This window comes from Sparus aurata, chromosome 23 (genome assembly GCF_900880675.1).
Source record: "Sparus aurata chromosome 23, fSpaAur1.1, whole genome shotgun sequence".
Lineage (NCBI taxonomy): Eukaryota > Metazoa > Chordata > Actinopteri > Spariformes > Sparidae > Sparus > Sparus aurata.
The window spans coordinates 1389339-1410454 of record NC_044209.1 but is presented as its reverse complement, the minus strand read 5'-3'; the positions used below and the strand labels follow the sequence as shown (position 1 = coordinate 1410454).

The following is a 21116-nucleotide window of genomic DNA, read 5'->3' as shown; positions in this document are numbered from 1 at the left end:
TTTTAACCTCTTCCAGCCCTCTTAATCTACAGATTTTCATATTCTTTTCACCTTTTTAACCTCTTCAAGTCCTCTTACTCTGCAGCTTTTCATGTTATCACCATTTTAACCTCTTCCAGCCCTCTTAATCTACATATTTTCATATTCTTTTCACCTATTTAACCTCTTTCAACCCTCTTACTCTACATCTTTTTACCTTTTCATCCTTTTCTTACCTATTTGAGCTCTTTCACCCTTAAACTTTACCTTTTCATCCTTTTTTCAACTTTTTATCCTCTTCCAGCCGTCTTACTCTACAGCTTTTCATCCTTTATTCACCTTTTTAACCTCTTACAGCCCTCTTACTTTACAGCTTTTCATATCTTTTCACCATTTTAACCTCTTCCAGCCCTCTTACTCTACAGCTTTTCATCCTTTTTCACCTTTTTAACATCTTCCAGCCCTCTTACTCTACAGCTTTTCATATGTTATCACCATTTTAACCTCTTCCAGCCCTCTTACTCTACAACTGTTCATATTTTTTCACCTTTTTAACCTCTTCCAGCCCTCTTACTCTACAGCTTTTCATGTTTTCACCTTTTGAACCTCTTCCAGCCCTCTTACTCTACAGCTTTTCATCCTTTTTCACCTTTTTAACCTCTTCCAGCCCTCTTACTCTACAGCTTTTCATGTTTTCACCTTTTGAACCTCTTCCAGCCCTCTTACTCTACAGCTTTTCATCCTTTTTCACCTTTTTAACATCTTCCAGCCCTCTTTCTCTACAGCTTTTCATATGTTATCACCGTTTTAACCTCTTCCAGCCCTCTTACTCTACAACTGTTCATATTTTTTCACCTTTTTAACCTCTTCCAGCCCTCCTTCTCTACAGCTTTTCATGTTTTCACCTTTTGAACCTCTTCCAGCCCTCTTACTCTATAGGTTTCATCCTTTTTCATCTTTTTAAACTTTTTCGGTCCTCGTCAGCCTTGAACTTTTTGCCTTTTTTGCCTTCTTTCACTTTTTTAAGCTCTTTCAGCCGTGTTACTCTACAGCTTTTTAGCCTTTTTAGATATTCATGTTTCTGCCTTTTCAACTCCTTCAAACATACAACTTCATGTTCAGCTAGAGAAACTGTTCAGCTATCAAAATGTTCAACTTTGTTAGCCCATTAAACCTATTGCTTTTAAGCCTTTCCGCCTTACCAGCTATTGGAAAATTCTGCTTTTTCTGCAAAATCCTGACTATTCAGCCTATAGTTTTATGCATTTCCGGCAGTACGTTCAGCAGATTTCGCTTCAGTCTTCAGCATTCACACTGTATTTTCGTAGGAAATGCAAATGTTTCTAGTTATTATTCTTCTTCCGTACGTTTTTTGGCACCTATCTCCTCCTACAAATCTTGACCGATTCAAACCATTCGAATATCAAAATGTTCAGCCTTTTTAGGACATGATCGGGTCTATTTTCCTCGTTTCAATCTTTTATACTTTTGGAAATATTAAGCTTTTAATGCAAAATTTTCCCCATTCATTCTTATGGGGATTTTTTCAAATTTCATTCTGCTATAACTTCAGCATACGTTCAGCTATTCAAACCATTCAAACATTCAAATGTTCAGCTTTTTCAACCCTTTCAACCCTATGCTTTTGAACTTTTTCAGCTATTCAGCTTTTTCCAAAAAAAATTTAACATTGCAGCAGATGGGAAAAGCTTCAAATCCTCTTCAAAACTCATCGACTTTCAACCTCTTCTTGTTCCTCATACATTGAGCGAGAGACACCATTCAAACTTTAAATGAATCACAAAACCTTGAACCTTGAATCGGGAGGAGAAATTTCAAAACTGCACCCTTTTTTAACTCGCTGCCATTTCCACATTTCTGAAGCTAGGACCACAAAACTTGATGTGTGTGTTCCTTAAGGCCTTTCCCGCTTGATGGTGAGGAAACTTTGCTGATGCCATGTTTGCTTTTTCGTCACGGGGCAAAGCGCACAGCCCACTCTCGCGATTTCCCGGCGGAGAATTGTCTAGCAGCATTCACACTATTGTTCTTCTGGAGTTTATTATTATTCTTCCGTACGTTTTTTGGCACTTTTCAACTCCTTCAAACTTTGACTGATTCAAACCATTCAAATATCATAATGTTCAGCTCTTTAAGGACATGATGGCTATTACTTTTGGCTTTTCTAACTATTATACTTTTGGAAATATTCAGCTTTTAAAGCAAAATTTTCCCCATTCATCCTTATGGGGATTTTTTCAAATTTCATTCTGCTATAACTTCAGCATACGTTCAGCTATTCAAACCATTCAAATATTAAAATGTTCAGCTTTTTCAGCTCTTTCAACCTTCTTCTTTTCAACTTTTCAACTTGTTCAGCTATTTAGCTTTTTCCAAAAATAATTTAACATTGAAGTAAATGGGAAAATCTTCAAATCCTCTTCAAAACTCATTGACTTTCAACCTCTTCTTGTTCCTCATACGTTGAGCGAGAGACACCATTCAAACTTTAAATGAATCACAAAACCTTGAACTATTGACCTTGTATTCAGTTTTTAAAAATCTTGTACGGTTTTGAAATGGTCGCAGTTTTAGTTTTAAGGATTTTAAGCCCGTCTTCTGAGTTTATAATGGGTGTGTATTGCGTGAGCTAGAGTGCGTGACATCATCAACTGCCGCACCCCAGAGTGAGGAGCAGCTCCGAAAACGGGATTTTTTTTTGCTTCAGCTTGATTTGGATCCCACATCTTGTACTTGACATAGACAATATAGGCATATAAATGTAGGAAATCTTGTTGGGTTTCAGCTGATGGTCTCATTTCAGCTGTAGGACTTACGGTTCTGGATTTAGAAGCCCGAGAGCGACAAGCACACCTGAATGTTCCCCATAAGCGGCAATGTTAATTTTGAGCCCAAATTTCTGGAGGATCGCAGACGGTACATGTTTTGTCTCTCGATCCTGTGCCCTCATTATGCACTCTACAGAAATAAAAATAACATGGGTGCGTTCAGCAATGTCTCCTGTTACTCAACATATAGCATGTTTTGGCGATAACTGTAACAGTTTCCCAAAAATCGCAGGAGTTTGGGAGGCATTCTCCCATTCATTCCTTATGGGCACATTTTCGTCTGTGTTTCTGCTCCTGCTGCAGCATGTCTGCAGCCATTTTAACCTCTTTCTGCCTTTAACTTCTCACCTGTCAGCCTTTTTTCACCTTTTTAACCTCTTTCTGCCCTCTTACTCTACAACTTTTTGGCCTTTTCAGTCTTTTTTTCACATTTTTAAGCTCATTCCGCCCTCTTACTCTACAGCTGTTCATATGTTTTCACCTTTTAACCTCTTCCAGGCCTCTTGCTCTACTGCTTGTCATCCTTTATCCACCTTTTCAACCTCTTCCAGCCCTCTTATTCTACAGCTTTTCATATGTTTTCACCCTTTTAACCTTTTCCAGCCCTCGTACTCGACAGCTGTTCATCCTTTATTCACCTTTTTAACCTCTCCCAGCCCTCTTACTCTACATTTTTTTACCTTTTCATCCTTTTCTCACCTATTTGAGCTCTTTTACCCTTAAACTTTTTACCTTTTCATCCTTTTTTCACCTTTTTAATCTCTTCCAGCCCTCTTACTCTACAGCTTTTCATCCTTTATTCACCTTTTTAACCTCTTCCAGCCCTCTTACTTTACAGGTTTTCATATGTTTTCACCTTTTAACCTCTTCCAGCCCTCGTACTCGACAGCTTTTCATCCTTTATTCACCTTTTTAACCTCTCCCAGCCCTCTTAATCTACAGATTTTCATATTCTTTTCACCTTTTTAACCTCTTCCAACCCTCTTACTCTACATCTTTTTACCTTTTCATCCTTTTTTCACCTTTTTTATCTCTTCCAGCCATCTTAATCTACAGCTTTTCATGTTTTCACCTTTTGAACCTCTTCCAGCCCTCTTAATCTACAGCTTTTCACGTTTTCATCTTTTTAACCTCTTCCAGCCCTCTTACTCTTCAGCTTTTCATCCTCTATTCACCTTTTTAACCTCTTGCAGTGCTCTTACTTTACAGCTTTATATATGTTTTCACCTTTTTAACCTCTTCCAGCCCTCTTACTCTACAGCTTTTCATCCTCTTTCACCTTTTTAAACTTTTTTGGTCCTCGTCAGGCTTTAACTTTTCACCTTTATTGCCTTCTTTCTCCTTTTTAAGCTATTTCAGCCCTGTTACTCTACAGCTTTTTAGCCTTTTTAGATATTCATGTTTCTGCCTTTTCAACTCCTTCAAACATACAACTTCATGTCCAGCTAGAGAAACTGTTCAGCTATCAAAATGTGCAAATTTGTTAGCCCATTAAACCTATTGCTTTTAATCCTTTCTGCCTTTCCAGCTATCGGAAAATTCTGCTTTTTCTGCAAAATCCCGACCATTCAGTCTATAGTGAATGCATTTCCGTCAGTACGTTCAGCAGATTTCGCTTCAGTCTTCAGCATTCACACTGTATTTTCGTAGGAAATGCAAATGTTTCTAGTTATTACTCTTCCTCCGTACGTTTTTTGTCCAATTTCAACTCATTCAAACTTTGCCCGATTCAAACCATTCAAATATCAAAATGTTCAGCTTTTTAAGGACATGACTGCTATTACTTTTGGCTTTTCAAACTATTATACTTTTGGAAATATTAAGCTTTTAATGCAAAATTTTCCCCATTCATCCTTATGGGGATTTTTTCAAATTTCATTCTGCTATAACTTCAGCATACGTTCAGCTATTCAAACCATTCAAATATTCAAATGTTCAGCTTTTTCAGCCCTTTCAACCTTCTGCTTTTCAACTTTTCAACTTTTTCAGCTATTCAGCTTTTTCCAAAAATAATTTAACATTGATTCAAATGGGAAAATCTTCAAATCCTCTTCAAAACTCATCGACTTTCAACCTCTTCTTGTTCCTCATACGTTGAGCGATAGACACCATTCAAACTTTAAAAGAATCACGAAACCTTGAACTATTGACCTTGTATTCAATTTTTAAAAATCTTGTACGGTTTTGAAATGGTCGCAGTTTTAGTTTTAAGGATTTTAAGCCCGTCTTCTGAGTTTATAATGGGTGTGTATTGCGTGAGCTAGAGTGCGTGACATCACCAACTGCCGCACCCCAGAGTGAGGAGCAGCTCCAGAAACGAGAAAAAAATTCTCTTCAGCTTGATTTGGATCCCACATCTTTTACTTGACATAGACAATACAGGCATTTAAATGTAGGAAATCGTGTTGGGTTTCAGCTTCATATTCAGCTAGAAAAACTGTTCAGCTGTCAAAATGTTGAACTTTGTTAGCCCATTAAACATATTGCCTTTCTGCCTTACCAGCTATTGGAAAATTCAGCTCTTTCTGCAAATTCCCGAACATTCAACCTATACTTTTATGCATTTTTGGCAGTACGTTCAGCAGATTACGCTTCAGTCTTCAGCATTCACACTGTGTTTTCGTAGGAAATGCAAATATTTCTAGTTTCAATTAACATACATAGTGTATGTTGTTGTTAGTTTAAGTTAATTTTAGTTTGGATAATATTTTTTAGCGTAATCTCTAGAGAAAGTGAAGTTGACATCACTCAGTGTTAAATTTTGGGTGGTAATGCACCATGTTGTGAGGACCCACTGCCTTTCTGTTGGTGAGTTGGAGGCTGTGTTTCAGTTTTCTTCTGAAAATCATCAAATACTGACCTGTAAAATCAAATCCAATGCTTGAATACCGTGAATAAGTAATAAGCATACTGTCAATATGTCAGTAAGTTGACAGGACAAAAATCAGGATAGCAGAGGGAGTCAGGCTCAGTATAGCCTAAGTATAGACTCTTAAAGCTTAGCTCGAATTGATTTATTTAATGAAAGTATGCTAGATCAATTACTGCGTATGTCATTATTAAGATTTGCATGAAATATTTTGAGATAAATAAAACATTAAAATGTATGAATAATTTCTGTTTAAAAATGTGTGACTTTAAAATATAATTTCATGGGTTCTGAATGATTTAAAAGAAGTTGCAAAGTAATTCTCATTACATGTGAGAGTTCATGACCTTTAAGAGATTTTACACTTCTGGGTAGACCGGAGGGTGAGGAAGAAGGAGCGGAGAGTTAATGGCGTCGAGCAGCTGACATAGGACTGTGTGTCGTCAGTGTCGTGTTTTATCACTATCGGACTGTGAGCTGTTGTCGGACGACGTGCTCAGAGTGTGTGAGTTGGACTCTCCATCGCAGTCGAAGTGTTTGTGTTTTATTGGACACGAAGCAAGTTCGGCTAAGCTAGCTAGCAGGAGCTAGGCTAGCGGCACAGCCATTGTCGAGAGGAGGCCTGCGCTGACGGGAGGAGCTTTGACGAGTCGCCACTGATGGTGTCGCCGACGGAGGTCGCTTCTCAGCCGCAGAGGGACACGGAGGTTTATCGCTGCCAGCATTTTGTTTTCACAGACTAACTTCGCCTCATAACGAGGCCGTGACCTCCTCTTAGCTCAGAGCTAAGTTATGTCTGCAAGTCCAGATTTACATGATGCCGATAATGACACCATTGTGTGTAAGTAACTTCTACTGCTTTCTCCTTCCTCTTTAATTTTATTATGACTTACAAGTGTTTTGTTTTGTTTTTTTACCACTCTCATTTAATTGTTTTCCAGCTGCTCGTAAGACATTACGAGACAGTACGCAGGAGCTTCAGGTACAAACGACCAGATCTTGCATCGCAGGCGGAAGCTGTGAAGAGTTCAGCTCGGAGTCGATCGAGAACAAACAGGGTAAGACTTCTTAGATTAGATCCGATTTTGGTTATTTTTCAGGTGCATTAATAGATGTGTTTGTGTCCATACGCAGTGCATCGCGCAGTACCGATTGTCTTTATTGATTGTTTTTACAGCTGCTGGAAGCGAGTCAGAGTGCTAGCTGAGGATGATGCGGACATTTGGAAGTACACCGCCATAGACCTGATGTCTGAGGAGGAAGACGGCAGGTGTCTGGATGAATTGTGAACCTCCGTCCTTTCGCAGCCAGGAGCTGACCGAGCTCTGTGCCACACTGCAGTCGACATTAGAGGCGATACCGAAGTACAGGGCAGCACACCACAGACGTCTGCAAACCGACCGAATTCATACAGAACGCCGCCACTGCCGCCACTTCACGGTGCTGTCAGATTTTGGGCTTCTCGTGAGCTTCCAATTTGTTGTGTGGGCAGATCTCCTTTGCTTTGTGTGTTTGCGTTTGTGCTAATATAGCTCTTTCTGTGAATAAACAGCACGTTCCTGGCAAATGTTGCTTTCCTCAATAAATTCATTCATGTCTTTGATGATATCCTAAATATTTATTTATTTATTTAGTTAGTTATTATTGGGGTTTACATTTATAATGACTCAGGGTGACCATTAGTGACAGATCTGCCAACCAATCACGAGTGACTTTTCTTGTTTATAAGTAATGGTTTCATCCAATGCTGAGTGAGAAAATTCAAGCCAGCCCACACGTTCTCTGACCAGGCGTGGTTTTGCTGCGATTCATATGCTAATTAGATCCATTAGCACCTCTGCAAGCTCCACATACGTCATGGTTCGTTTCCGTCAATATGTGGCACAGACGAACGGACATTCACAGGCTGTAAATTGTCGTTAAAATCTAAATATTTTATGTTTAATGCACACAATGACACGTTTTTTCAAAAGAAAATTAATTGGTTTAAACAACAGAATATATAGTTCAAATGTACAATTACAAATGTGTCACCGTATCAGTTGATTGAAAATATTATGTTAAACTGACAGAAATCTCACGTCAGACAAGGGTCATGTGACACATTTATTTTGAGTTAGGTGTACTCATAACTTTCATGTTACTGTACTAAATAAAGTTTAGTACAACTAAATCTTTGAGTAGAGTGAGCTAATTTGGATTTAGCTGAATAATGAAAAATGTTGTTAATTTGACTTTAAAATTACAATATATAACTGTTGTGTATACATAAAATGACTAAGTTATGACACAATATTTTGTTTACACTTAATAAACATAAAAAAATGAATGTCATGTAACATATATTTCCTGTAAATATGACATAGAATTAAATGCTCACAAAACATAAATTATTTTGTTGTGTGATTAAAAACATTCTGTTGAACTGACATAAATGTCCAGTCAGACAAGGGTCATGTGACACAGTTATTTTGTGCCTGGTGTACTCAAATCTTTCATGTTACTGCACTGTACTAAACTAAAAGTTTTGAGTGCAAGCTGTTTCCACTAAATTTTTGAGTTGAGTGAGCGAATTGGGGTTTACAGTGTATGATCTGAAATTCTTTTTTTAGATTTACCAGACACGTTAGGTGTGTTTGCACAAAGTATCGGTATCGGATCGGTATCACCGATACCAGCCTGAATTTTACTTAGTATCAGATCGGAAAGGAAATCAGTGGTATCGCACCTCACTACTGTGAAACTGCAGTCTGACCCACAGTCACTGCCAGCAGCTCTTCAGAGCGGCTTCATTACGATCACTGTAAATGTTAGAGCATTTGCGCACTGGAAAAAAATGTGCGACTGATTTGACCAAGCAAATGCAAACCATGGCTGGCTTGACCGCAGTACAGAACTGGACATGGTGGTGATTTCCCTGCTGCTTCTGAAAACATGTACCACAGTCTATGCTACAAACACAGCCTTCACACTCTCCTCTTGTCTCTACTTTTGCTCCAGCGACGAGTATGTACACCGCCCCCTAATGTATTAGATGCGTAGCACAGTCGGTCAGAATGGGGCTGAAGAAGAACAGAGGCCGCTGACGTCACTCTCCTGCGCCGCTTGGGATTGCAAACTCAAATTGAATTTTGGAAAAAAATTTGCGGGGGTCGGGCATGAAAACGAAAAAGCAATTTCCTCCTAGTTTTGTTTTTAGTCGTGTGACAAAATGAGCAGTCTTGAAGAAGAAAATGAAAATGCAATTTGGAGGATGTATTACTTATTTTATTTATGAGTCAAATAATGCAACAATGACCTTGAAATTAAAAAGCATTTCTGCTAAAGCATTTTAATTTTCAAATTTGACATTTCAAATTGAATTTTGGTACCTATTTGCTGGGGCACCTTTTGAAAATTAAATCTTAATTGTAATTGTCTTTATCATTTAATTAAGTTACAAAATGAGCAGTCTTGAAGAAGAAAATGAAAATGCAACTTGGATGATTTATTACTCATTTTATTTATGAGTCAAAAAATGCAGCTATATTCTGAAAATGAAAAAGCATTTCTGTTAATTCATTTTAATTTGAATTATGAAACAGATTTACTTCCATATAGAACTGGTGACATTCTTGATATTTATAGCAAGCCAAATCAACGTCATAGATAGATATACTTTATTGATCCCAAGCTGGGAAATTACGGTGTAGCAGCAGCAGCATCACACGGAGACAATAACAACACAATGAAATAAGAGGAACAACCTAGACATATTAAATAGCAATAGAAACAAAAAAGTAATATATACAAAATAAAAGTAAAACATTTACAGAATGTTAGAAATGTACAAGAAATATTTACAAATGTAAATGTACAAGAAGTATTTACAAATGTATAAATAAGCAGAGTGACTGTAGTGCAAGATATAATATAAGGTGCGGTGAACAGAGTGTGTAAAAACCAAAGTGCGCAGACAATATGTGTTATGACCAGAGTTTTAGCTGTTATTATTGTACAGTGTGATGGCGTGTGGCAGGAAAGATTTCCTGTATCTGTCCCTTTGACAGCGGAGCTGCAGCAGTCTGTGAGAGAAGGTGCTCCGCTGTCTGTCTACTGTGTGATGGAGAGGGTGCTGATCATTGTCCATGATGGATAACAGTTAGTTCAGCGTTCTCCTCTCCACCACGGTCTCAAAAGACTGTGACATCCAATACATTTGTGTTCAAACATTACCCAACAAGGTCCTACACTTTCAGGAAGATTGGTACAGACAATATCCGGGGCTTCACTATAACCCAACAGTGAAGGGAATTCTTTGCTTCCACTGTGTGAAAACATACACAATAAAGAAAAGTAAACTGTCCTAAAAAGCGGACCCAGCAGGGATTTGCCAATTGGAAAAACGCTTTTCATAGATTTGAATGCCATCAGAATAGCAAAGCTCACCACCATGTCACCCAGTCAGTCAGTAGCCTAGAGGCAGCCCCAATAGAGTCACAGCTCTCAAGTGCATGTGCAAAACAGCGAGAAAATGCTAGGCACTGGCTACAGAGCATTATAGATTATGTACAGTACCTTGCCAGACAGGGCTTGGCATTGCAAGGGCACAGTTCTGAAGAAGGTAATTTTTACCAACATTTGAAACAGAAAGCCAAGCGAGATCTGATCCACCTCTCTGACTGGCTGTCCCGCTCTCATGACTATACATCTCCAAAAGTGCAAAATTAGATTTTGCAGAATGAATGTCTGAACAAGTCCCTGCAGAAATGAACTGAAACTATCACAGGCATGAAGAGTGCAATTGATTGTGTAAGATCCACTGTACAGGGTAAGAGGAGTGAGACAAGCTTCCATGTGATTTTTGATAAAGCAGTGGAAATGGTCAAATCACTTGGGATTGAACCGATTCAGGTTCCCTACCAAAGGTCCCCTCCAAAACGCTATATGGAGAAAACCAGCATATTCCAAAAATACCAGAGGAATACTACAGTGCAGAATACTACAAAATGCTAAATTGTGTAGATGTCCAGTTTGAGGCAAGATTTAACCAGCCTGATCTGAGAATCTTGCAGGAACTTGAGGATGTGCTTGTCACTGACGAAGTCAGTGAAATTGTTGGTCAGTACCCAGAGCTAAATATCAACAGCCTTAAAACTCAGCTGTCAATGTTCAGGTCTAAATACAAAATTCAGTCCACCACAGATGTGGCTGATCTCATGAGAGAGATGCCAGTTGAGGTCAGGGGCCTATTTGATCAAGTAGAAACCCATCTAAAGGCTTTTGGTAGTCATCCCTGTATCACTGTCAGAGGCAGAACAAAGTTTCAGCACTCTGAGGAAACTTAAAACATGGGTCAGAACCACAATGGCACAGATGATGTTGAACCATGCTGCTGTGTTCCATATCCACCAAGAGAAGTTGGATAATGGTGACATTATGCCAGCAGTTCATGGGTGTTAAATGAGAGGCTTCACCATATGCTTGGCTCTTATATATAAGAGCAAGTGTTGACTGGCTATGTCCCCACCAATGTCTAAAATCAGACCTACACCCTTGGCAACACAACCCAGCTACTGGTCTACCCAGGAATACCCAAAGAATTTGAAATTGGGGAGGAAGTTCCATGCAATCAGTGAAAGGGACAACAACAAGTAAGGATTTATAAGCAAAGGTAAATGCATGCATGTAAAAAGGTACTGCATGTATCTGTTTTCTAAGAGGTTTTGTACTGGTTTCATCAGGCTGTTAAAGAGTTAACAGCTCTTTTAAAAAAGAATCAGGAGTACAGGATGGATTGTGTCCATGGCATTGTGCTGCTTTGGATACTTGTTCAGTATTTTTAAAGACTCCTGAGTAATCTAATGTTCTTACTAAGAAGAAATGATTGAGACCATGACTCTGTAGTTACTGGTGTCCAAAGAGCTGGAACTGGCTGCTTTTTAAAATGACATCATGATGTTATGTTCTGCCTTAGCAGACTGAACATTAGAATTACAAGCAGGAAACAAGTTCTCAGTATCAGGAGGTCCAATCTGAAATCTGCCTGATCTAGAAACCCTCAATAGCTATGTTTTAACAATGATTCAGGGTGATTAAGAGAGGATTTCTCTTGTAAAGATTAACTGTGATAGCTGTGTAGAGGGCTAAATCGTAATGTTTCTGGAGCCTGGTGCAGTCAAATGCAGCTGGGAATTTTAAAGCCTTTGGAAATGGATAAAAACAGAAGTGATGATCTCTTGATGGAGAGAATGTGTCCTGTTCTGTGATGGATTAAAGCCCAACGCTGTGAGAGCAGAACAGTCCAGCCCATTCTCTCAAATACAGCAGCCTGCTCAGTTGTCTACGTTTCTAAATTTGATAATGCAGGAAACCCCTCTAGTGTCAGTACTCAACGTAACCCTCTATTGAAGTAGAATAAAGAGTCGCAATGGTTGAGAAGTCAAACTGGACACTGTATATGACGTATAATTGCTAACCTGGCTGTGGAGCCCTTCACTTACACTGGCAGAGCATCAGAGTTTGAAGCTGACCAAGCTGCTGTATTTGACAAGCTGGGAGTGAGACATGTTGGACAGTCCAGCTTGAAGTGGATGCTGTGATGAGTTCCGTCTCCAAACTAAATTCATTAGAGCTCAGGAGTGAGCCCCTGAGGGTGTGTACATAACACTTCTCATCCAAAGACAGATGTTAGGTTGTCTAAACAGTCAAACTAAACTTACCTTTCGCCCTCCTGTGTTGAGCCTCAGAGGGGCCAGGTAAGGGTCAAATATCATGTGACTGGTCTCAATGTCGATGGGTGACTGCCTCTTCCCTATGGCGCACAGGCTCCAGGCCGAGTGTACCAGACCCCAGAAGGATGGGACTGGAGGGTGAGGAGAAAGAAACGGAGAGGAAAGAGGAACAGTAATTAGTGTGTGTTTTCTCGTGCTCCACAAGATAAAACCATAAAAAAGAGAGAAAGTTAGCAGATGAGCTTCATTATGATGGGGCAGGAGAAATGGGGAGTATAGGGAAATCTGGATTTACAAATGGCTTCATTAAAATGGGCCTAAAAAAGAAGCTTTGATTTAAGTCTTCAGGTTATTATCTGCCAGTATAACTAAGGTAGAGAAACTGACTTTATTAAAGTCTGTCAGAAAGTTCTCCCATTGGCTTTTATAGCTGACAATACAGTAGCGGCTCCCAACCTTTTTGTCTTTTGACCCCTTTAAATGAAGCTATGGGAGCCTCATCACTGGTTATGACCTCAGTGTGGCCAAAAACTGCCCATTTCACTCCTTCCTTGCTCAAGTTCCTGAGGAAATGTGCCAAATGTGGTATGTCCAGGTTTGAGTTATTTTGAAAATATGTTGATGATGAGCAGTGTTTACATGTTTACTAATTTTTTTTAACTCTTAATTTAGATATGCATAAATCATGGCTGTAAGTTAACTGTATGTTCATTTCTCTGCTGTTGCTTATTACTGCTTCTTCTGTACGTGTGGCGGCTAACTTGTATCCTGTTTTTGGATGGATTGCAATCTTAAGATATATTAACTTTGACCTGACTCATTCTGTAACATTGCTGGCTCCATGATAGGTAGAACCTCACATATTGTCTTTTTTCTTTGTCCAAACACCTACATTACCCACAGTGCAACTTGACTGCTGACAGTTCAGTCTAATGTTAGTGTAGCACTCCTCAGACCAAACCCACCCCTTAAAAAGTTGAGATTCAAGGACATTGTTTCCTGCATTCTGGTGGCACTGAAGAACGAAAAGGACAAAATTAAAAGTAAAAATGTGAGTAATTATATTTTGCTGTTAACTCTAAAACGTAGAGATATTTGTCATGTGGTGTAAACTGGCATAAATCTGTGGCATAAAGTAATATTTATCACTTCTCATTCATTCATCCATTTTGATGCCTTTTAGAGAGCCTGAGCATGCTCCTGCCTTGTTTGTCAGGTTCTCAATGGAGATTTATACAACCCTTGCGACCCTTGTGACTGACAGAAAAATTAATGTGACAGATTTTACAGCCTCTTTATCATACGTAACAAACATGAACTCTTCTCTCCACCATCTCTGAAAGTCGTTGAAGTATTCTTTATCTCCATTCCTCTGTCTGTTTCTCACTGAGGAGGATGGAGCACAGCAGAACAGTATGATACACCATGTACAGTGCCAATAAAAGGTTATGATAACTCAAAGAAAAAAAGTGTGAAAAAATTGTCAGAAAAGGAATAGCCAAGGAATATTGGGAGGTTTGGCAAGTATTCTTCCTTGTCTGGAGAGAGTTGTACTCCCCAACACATTTAAACACACACACACACATACACACACACACACACACATTATTGTGAAAGCACCATGATGTGACTTTTTCACCTCAAACTACCAACTTCAGAGTCATGTTGATGGTACAGTGTGGTGTAACAGAGTGAATGGTGTCCCTGTCTCTTGTTTCTGCTCTATGTAACTTCAGTGAGAGGGGAGGATCAAAGCGTTACATACGTGTTTACTTCAACACACAACTTTACTTCAACATACATGTTAACCACAACATACAAGTTTTCAACACATCACAGTGTCGTAGTTAGCACCTACATTACATCTGATGAAATGTTACACAGCTAGGATTTGTATTTACCACAGTTAAACTGTGGGGGGCACCAAATCACACTAAATGATCATTGCTACATAATGTTGCTTTAAAGGCCTGACCTAAAGAGAGAGAGTGAGACTACAGTCATTCTGCTATAGCAAACATTATTGCTATGTGGCCTTGTGGAATTTTTATTTAAGTAAAAATCTGAAATGTTATGCCATCTCTGTCATACTTTTTTCCTCTTGTGTTCAAAAATCATATATTTATATTGTTAAGGTATTGCATTCAACTAAAACATTGCATATCCCTCCCTCTTACTTTGTCTCCCTATCTCCCTCTCCACCCATCCATCCATCCATCCATCCCTCTCCTGCAGTATTCAGTTTAGGAGTGAAGTGACAGATGTAGCAGCTCTGACCTGCAGAGTGCAATCCTGACCCCTGCTCGGCTCACAGCCGCATGACAACACACTGTTAAGTCACACAGCTGTGTGTGTGTGTGTGTGTGTGTGTGTGTGTGTGTGTGTGTGTGTATGTAAATAGTTCTGTGTGTGAGAGGCAGACACAGACTGAATGTCAGGAAGTGCATGTAGGTATGCAGAAAATGGAGAAAGGCTCAATGCATATATCTTCCTGTATGTGAGATTTTGCATGTGAAACAGGAAATTGTGTGAATTAGCAGCATGTGTATGAAAGACCGAACCTAAAGGCTCCCGCACTGCAACCTTGAAGGTTCATAGCATGTCACAATATGTGAAATAGGTCTCCAAATATGTTGATATATATGTTAGGGATAATGAATAGAACAGCGGTCATTATCGGGAAAATAAGTCCAGACAGGACAAACTGGGTCTGATTCATCCTGAAGGGACTTACTTATTTTCCCGATAATGACCGCCATTCTATACATTATCCCGCTTATTACAAGGTTACTTGCCAACACGAAAAAAAAAACTTGACACAGGGTGTCTTTTTACAATTTATTTGTTACCGTTCATAGTGTTTTTCAGCAGAGAAATATAGTTTGCCAAACCGACGCCATTTCGCTTCTCCCACTTCGCTGCTTTCCTCTCTTTTTCTTTTCTTGACCGGTGACGACAACTCAGCCTTTTGCCAAGAGTTGAAATCACCGTAATTTCCAAAAATATTAAAGTTAATGTGAAACTCATCCATACTAGTGGCCTAGAAGTACGTGTTTTTCCCATATGAAGTAGACTACAGATCAGCTGACGTCGCTTAGCGACCGAAGACGCTGGGGTGATTAATGACCGGACTACTTGCAGGGCAAAGATTCTAGAGCACAGAGTGCTACAAAATACGTGAATCAGAGGCAAAAAGGCCACTTTCCTTGACAACGGTCAAATATGCTTAGCAACGGTCAAGTACATGAAAATAATTGACCGCCGAACGTTGGGAAGGCCAATTCAAGTGAATGGAGCATTCTTCAGCATTAAGAAGAGCCGTGTAATGAACACATATATTTAGAGATGTGTCAGATTGGATGAGAGAGGCCCTCTTCAATGGTAGTGCTACGAATATGGGTTGAATTTACACGCATGCTACCAGCTCAATGAGGCTTCCAGCTTATGCCAGCAGGCTAACATACACATGATAACCATCCTATATTTTGTCTATTGGAATAATAACACTTGTTATATAGTAAAGCTGGACCGATTGTCACAATGAAGCAGAGCAGGTGGACCCAATTGCAGTAGATGGCAGGCAGGAAGATCTGTGAAACTGTATTAGACTCCCTCTCGTGAGATCAAGTTAGCAGACTGCTAATTCACAGAGTTTTATCAACCTCAGAAACGACCGCACGACAACAATACACTGCAGTAAACGGATCCAAATATAAACCGCCACCAAAAAGCCACAAATAATGCTCAGAACAGCACCAAACTTCAGCAACAGTATAAATAGGGTCTCAGCACATAGTCCGGGGCATCTGACCTCCGCTAGTTTAGCTGGATTTCTATTGTGAAGCTAAAAACAGAGTTCAACTCTCCTCCATCAGCTTCCGGGTCGGGGAAGTCCCGACGCGACGATTACCGAGTGCAGTAAAAAACACTCAATTCCGTTCTTTCCCCTGTCCACTCTCGATAATAACTGTTATAAACTGGCAGGTAAGACACATATGAACTTTGATTGCTTTTCCATGGAGTCATAATCATACATTTTCATCCATGAGCTGCGGAACTCTACTGCACTCGGTAATCGACTCGTCTGGACTTCCCGTCAACAGGAAGCTGCTGCAGAAGAGAGGTAAATTTTGTCAGCTTTTCAGTAGAAATCCAGCTAAGCTAGCAGAGGTTAGATGCCCCGGACTATGTGCTGAGACCCTATTTATACTGTTGCTGAAGTTTGGTGCTGTTCTGAGCATTATTTGTGGCATTTTGGTGGCGGTTTATATTTGGATCCATTTACTGCAGTGTATTGTTGTCGTGCGGTCGTTTCTGAGGTTGATAAAACTCTGTAAATTAGCGGTCTGCTAACTTGATCTCTCGAGAGGGAGTCTAACACAGTTTCACGGTGTGTTAGACCATGGATTAAACTTACACCGGAATATCCCTTTAAGACAACACAACAGCAAGACCAGGGAAACTCAACCGATGACTTGACAAAGACTGAATTAAAGACTGGACTTAAATACAAGCTGAACTACTGAGGGGATGAGAAACAGGTGGAGTGAGGTGGAGAAACGCAGATGATGGTAATGAGTGGAAAAACACTAGGAAGAGGAAAGTTGTTGACAGGCTTGAAAAACACTGGGAACAATGCTGACTAATTTGACAGGTACAAGACCAGTGTGGAGGGAGGGCAGACTGGGGATGAGCTCAAGAACAGACGAGGGAAAACAGAACTCTGTCACTAAAATGACACTGTGACACAATTATTGGATACTGACACTTGCGACAGAGCCAGGACATTTTACAGCTGAACAATAAACTTTATAGTCCAAAAAGATATCAGTGAACTTAAACAGTACACTTTAAAAATTATAAATTACACCAAGCATCATATAATCTCTAAAGAAATGTTTTCATATCAGCACCTATCAGGCAACATATTACGCTGATGCCAAGATATCTGTGATAGTCTGATAAACATTGATAATCTGAACTGTACCACACTCTGAAAACTTCATATCTGGAGGAGATCAACAATCTCGCAGAGTGGTACAAAGAACAAAAAACTGCTCAACATCAGCAAAACTAAGGAGCTGATTGGTGATTTTAGAAAAAGGAGGCAAAGACACACACCAATGTCTACATCAGCGGACAGGTGAACAGTCATAGTTTACTTGGAATAACCATCACTGAGAACCTATCTATCTATCACACATCACCATCCTGCTGAAAAAGGCCCAGAAAAGGCTGTAGTTCCTACTGACACTTACAAAGGTTACATTTTGGAGCCAGTTTTTAGTCAACTTTTACAGAGGAGCAATAGAAATCATCCTGACTTTGTTTTGTGAGAGGCTGTTTAGTCTATTGCATATTCATCCTTTCGCAAGATTCACCAGAGGTTTGGTATTTTAGCTGTTATCTACTTTTGCACAAAAGAATGTCATGATGACTTTAAGAAAGCTTGCAAAACTTTAGCAGACTTTACAGAAAAGCTGGAATGTTCCTCAATATTGTCTTTTCTCACATCGCAGTGGACTCTCAGAATGTTTATCAGTCAGTTTTTTTCATTTTTACTTGGCAGTTCATTGGAAAGGGTGAAGGGACACAGGAAGCACCATGGGTGGTCATTGCAAAAGGGCCTCTGTGCTTTCTGTATTGACACTAAATATTTGTGCTGGATTTAAATGATAACGTGCATCCAACATGAATGTAATTTTTGGGGATATTGGGTTGAGTCCTCTAATTGGTTGGTTCAAATGTGGGTCACAGCAGCAGTCACACTCTGACAGTTTTGACACTGAGCTGTCTCTGCTCTCAATCAGCCATCAGAGTGACGATCTTGGACCACACTTCAATCTAGGTCTGGGACAGCTTGAGCTGTAATGTGTCTGAGCCTGGTGTGTTCATGTAGCCTGTCTGTCCCATAGCAGATGGTTTCTTGAACATAAGTAGGTGTCTGAGGAAGGGACATAATTACAGAATGATCATGAGGTGTCTGGATGGCAACACATTCTGATATTTGAATTTACTTAGTGTAGATTAAATGATGACTAATTTTTTCTCCTCATATGAGTTCAAAAGTGCAGACAGAGGGAAGCTCACAAATCCAGGGGTCCTAAAGTAGTTTTTCAACTGGTGAAGGCTAAAGGTTAGTAGACGGCAGGCCATCATAAAGTACTAAAAAACCTAAGGTTGGCCCCGCCAAATGGTGGGAGATGCCCAAACGTTTATGTTCCCATAGAGGGATGGGGAACCCATTTGGGTCATTTTGGGGACAAGACCTACAGTTGACAGCAGCCAGGTCAGATGAGTTAGGGGAGAAGAGTAGAGAAACAGGTCAACTCCTCTTTTAGGCTATTGGATAATATGCCAAAATGACCAATTAGAAGAAGTGGGTGTTTACTGGGAAAGGGGCTCTAAAGGCCGGTGCAGGGAAAGAAACAGGGGTGGCGCTTGCAAAACCTCCTAAGAAGCCAAGGCTGAGGTTTTGAAGGAGCAGAGGGCAGAGCTTTTTGGCATTGTTTTGTCCACAGATTTGATAATATCAGAACACGGCCGCTTCTGATCAGGACTCAAGGCGCTAGATTTTGTTTCAATAAAGATTGCTTCTTCATTCCACCCGCCTTGACTCCGCAGACTCCTTTTATGATCAAACTACACGCCGACACCTTAAAGAAGAGAAGCCCAGAAACCACAATCAACAGCTGCCAAACACAGAGAGAGGACACAGCAGCAGACAGAAGACACTCCTGCTTACGAACATCGATAATATCTAATGTCTGCAGGGTCCAGCAGTGGAGAGAACAGTGAGGGACACTCAGTGCGTTTACATGACACTCAAGAAAACCAAATTACTGGGTTAGTCCAACTATGATCGGATCTTTAAGATGCATATATACACCTTAGTCTGACTAAAATCGGACCGGATCGGATTTCTCATAGTCGAATTAGAACACCTAGATTATTCGATTGATTGTCGCATTACTCCTGCATGTATACATTCCATCAGATCGGATCGGATTTTGCGTTCTGCACAGGCGCCAGATTTCTTTCCCGGGCCGTGAGCCGGAAGTAGAAGGACGGCGACGGCAGCGTCTTTCCTCTGAAATCACCGCAAGAAAGAGCACCATTGTGCATCTAGTTTGTGTAATTATCATGTACACCATATACGAAATATAGAAAGATGTAGCTTCGTCTCGCTCTTCACACGCCATCTTTCTGGAATGCCGAGGCAGTTTGTTGTTGCTGGTGACGTAAAAAGGTCAGCCAGAGGTGGCTGTTACCACTAGTTGAAATTGGGAACAGCGCCACCTATCGTACCGGGGTATGACATGCTTCGGCCAATAATCAGATTTTCTCACCGCCATGTATACTTGGACAATTGCAGTTGTCTGATTGAGTAGCATAGTGGAACTATGGCCGTAATCCGACTAAGCTGTGCATGTAAATGCACTAACTGAGACAAAGAAAGAGACAGAGTGAAGATGGAGGCAGAGGCATGGAGACAGTGGGAGGAAGCCCTTAGGATTCACCATTATTTTTAATATGAATAAATCTGACTGGGTTCAAATTGTGGTGAAAAGAGAGAGAGAGACAAAGACACAGTGAAGAGGGAGATAAAGAGTGAGGGAAGACAGCCAGAGGGTCTGCTTCTTAAAGGAAAACACTGAGTTGAGTTTTCAGGAGAATGATTAAGTGCTAAGTGATAAGGACATGGTTAATTCTGCATTTTAGCAGACACAGTTGTATGGGGAACGATAGAAGCTCAATGAAAGGTAAAGCATTGGTATGCTGATTTTCAGTTGTTCAATGTCGTCAAAAAGCCCAAACCAGCAATCAGTGAATTCTCCTAACAGGTATTGAGTGTATCAAAGTGTGATATATCCTCTCCTTTTGTGCTGTACAGCTGTACTGTTGTCAAAACATTAGTGATTCCCCTGTTGCACTGGCTGACATGCTCCTTCATTACCATGAACACATACACTCAAGTTTATTTTGACTAAATCACACTCACGCCAACCTGCTGCCACAAATGCTCCAGGGCACCAAGTGTGGACCCACACACATCCACTGTGTGTCCGAGCGGCAAGAAGAATGGAGGAGGACTCGCTGTGCTCGTCAACACCAGGTGGTGTCACCCCGGGCACATCTCTGTGAAAGACCGGTTCTGCAGCCCGGACATCGAGCTCATCACCATCAGACTGTGTCCATATTATCTGCCATGGGAGTTTACCAGTGTCATTGCCATAACTGTTTACATCCGCCATCTGGAAACGCCTACGCCGTGTGTGACGTCATCCACGCTGCAACCCCGGCACTACAGACGAAACACCCCGGAGCTTTCTTCGTCCTCACAGGTGACTTCAACCACGTCTCTCTCTCATCCACACTCCCAACGTTTCACCAGTTTGTCAAATGCACAACAAGAAACAATAAAACTATAGATCTGCTGTATGCTAATGTTAAAGATGCATAGAGCTCCACTGCCCTCCCTCCCCTGGGAAGGTCAGACCACAACCTCGTCCTGCTCTCCCCATCATACAAGCCTGTGGTTCAGCAGCAACCAGTGACAGTGAAAACTGTGAGGAAATGGTCTCCCGAGGCCATGGAATCACTGCAGGGTGCCCTGGAAGCCACTGATTGGGATGCACTCTACAAACCACACGGCGAGGACATTGATGGCATCACTGGTTGCATCTCTGATTACATTGGGTTCTG

General features: G+C 40.5%; 1 protein-coding gene across 2 annotated transcripts in view; it reads right to left on the bottom strand.

The window, feature by feature from the left end:
* LOC115576283 (carbonic anhydrase-related protein 10-like) overlaps positions 1 to 21116 on the bottom strand; it is a 290975-nt gene that overhangs the window by 140754 nt on the left and 129105 nt on the right. For both annotated transcript variants that reach the window (XM_030408808.1, XM_030408810.1), the window contains exon 4: positions 12399 to 12541. In XM_030408808.1, coding sequence (XP_030264668.1) covers positions 12399 to 12541 — 143 coding nt within the window. The remainder of the gene's footprint in view (positions 1 to 12398; positions 12542 to 21116) is intronic.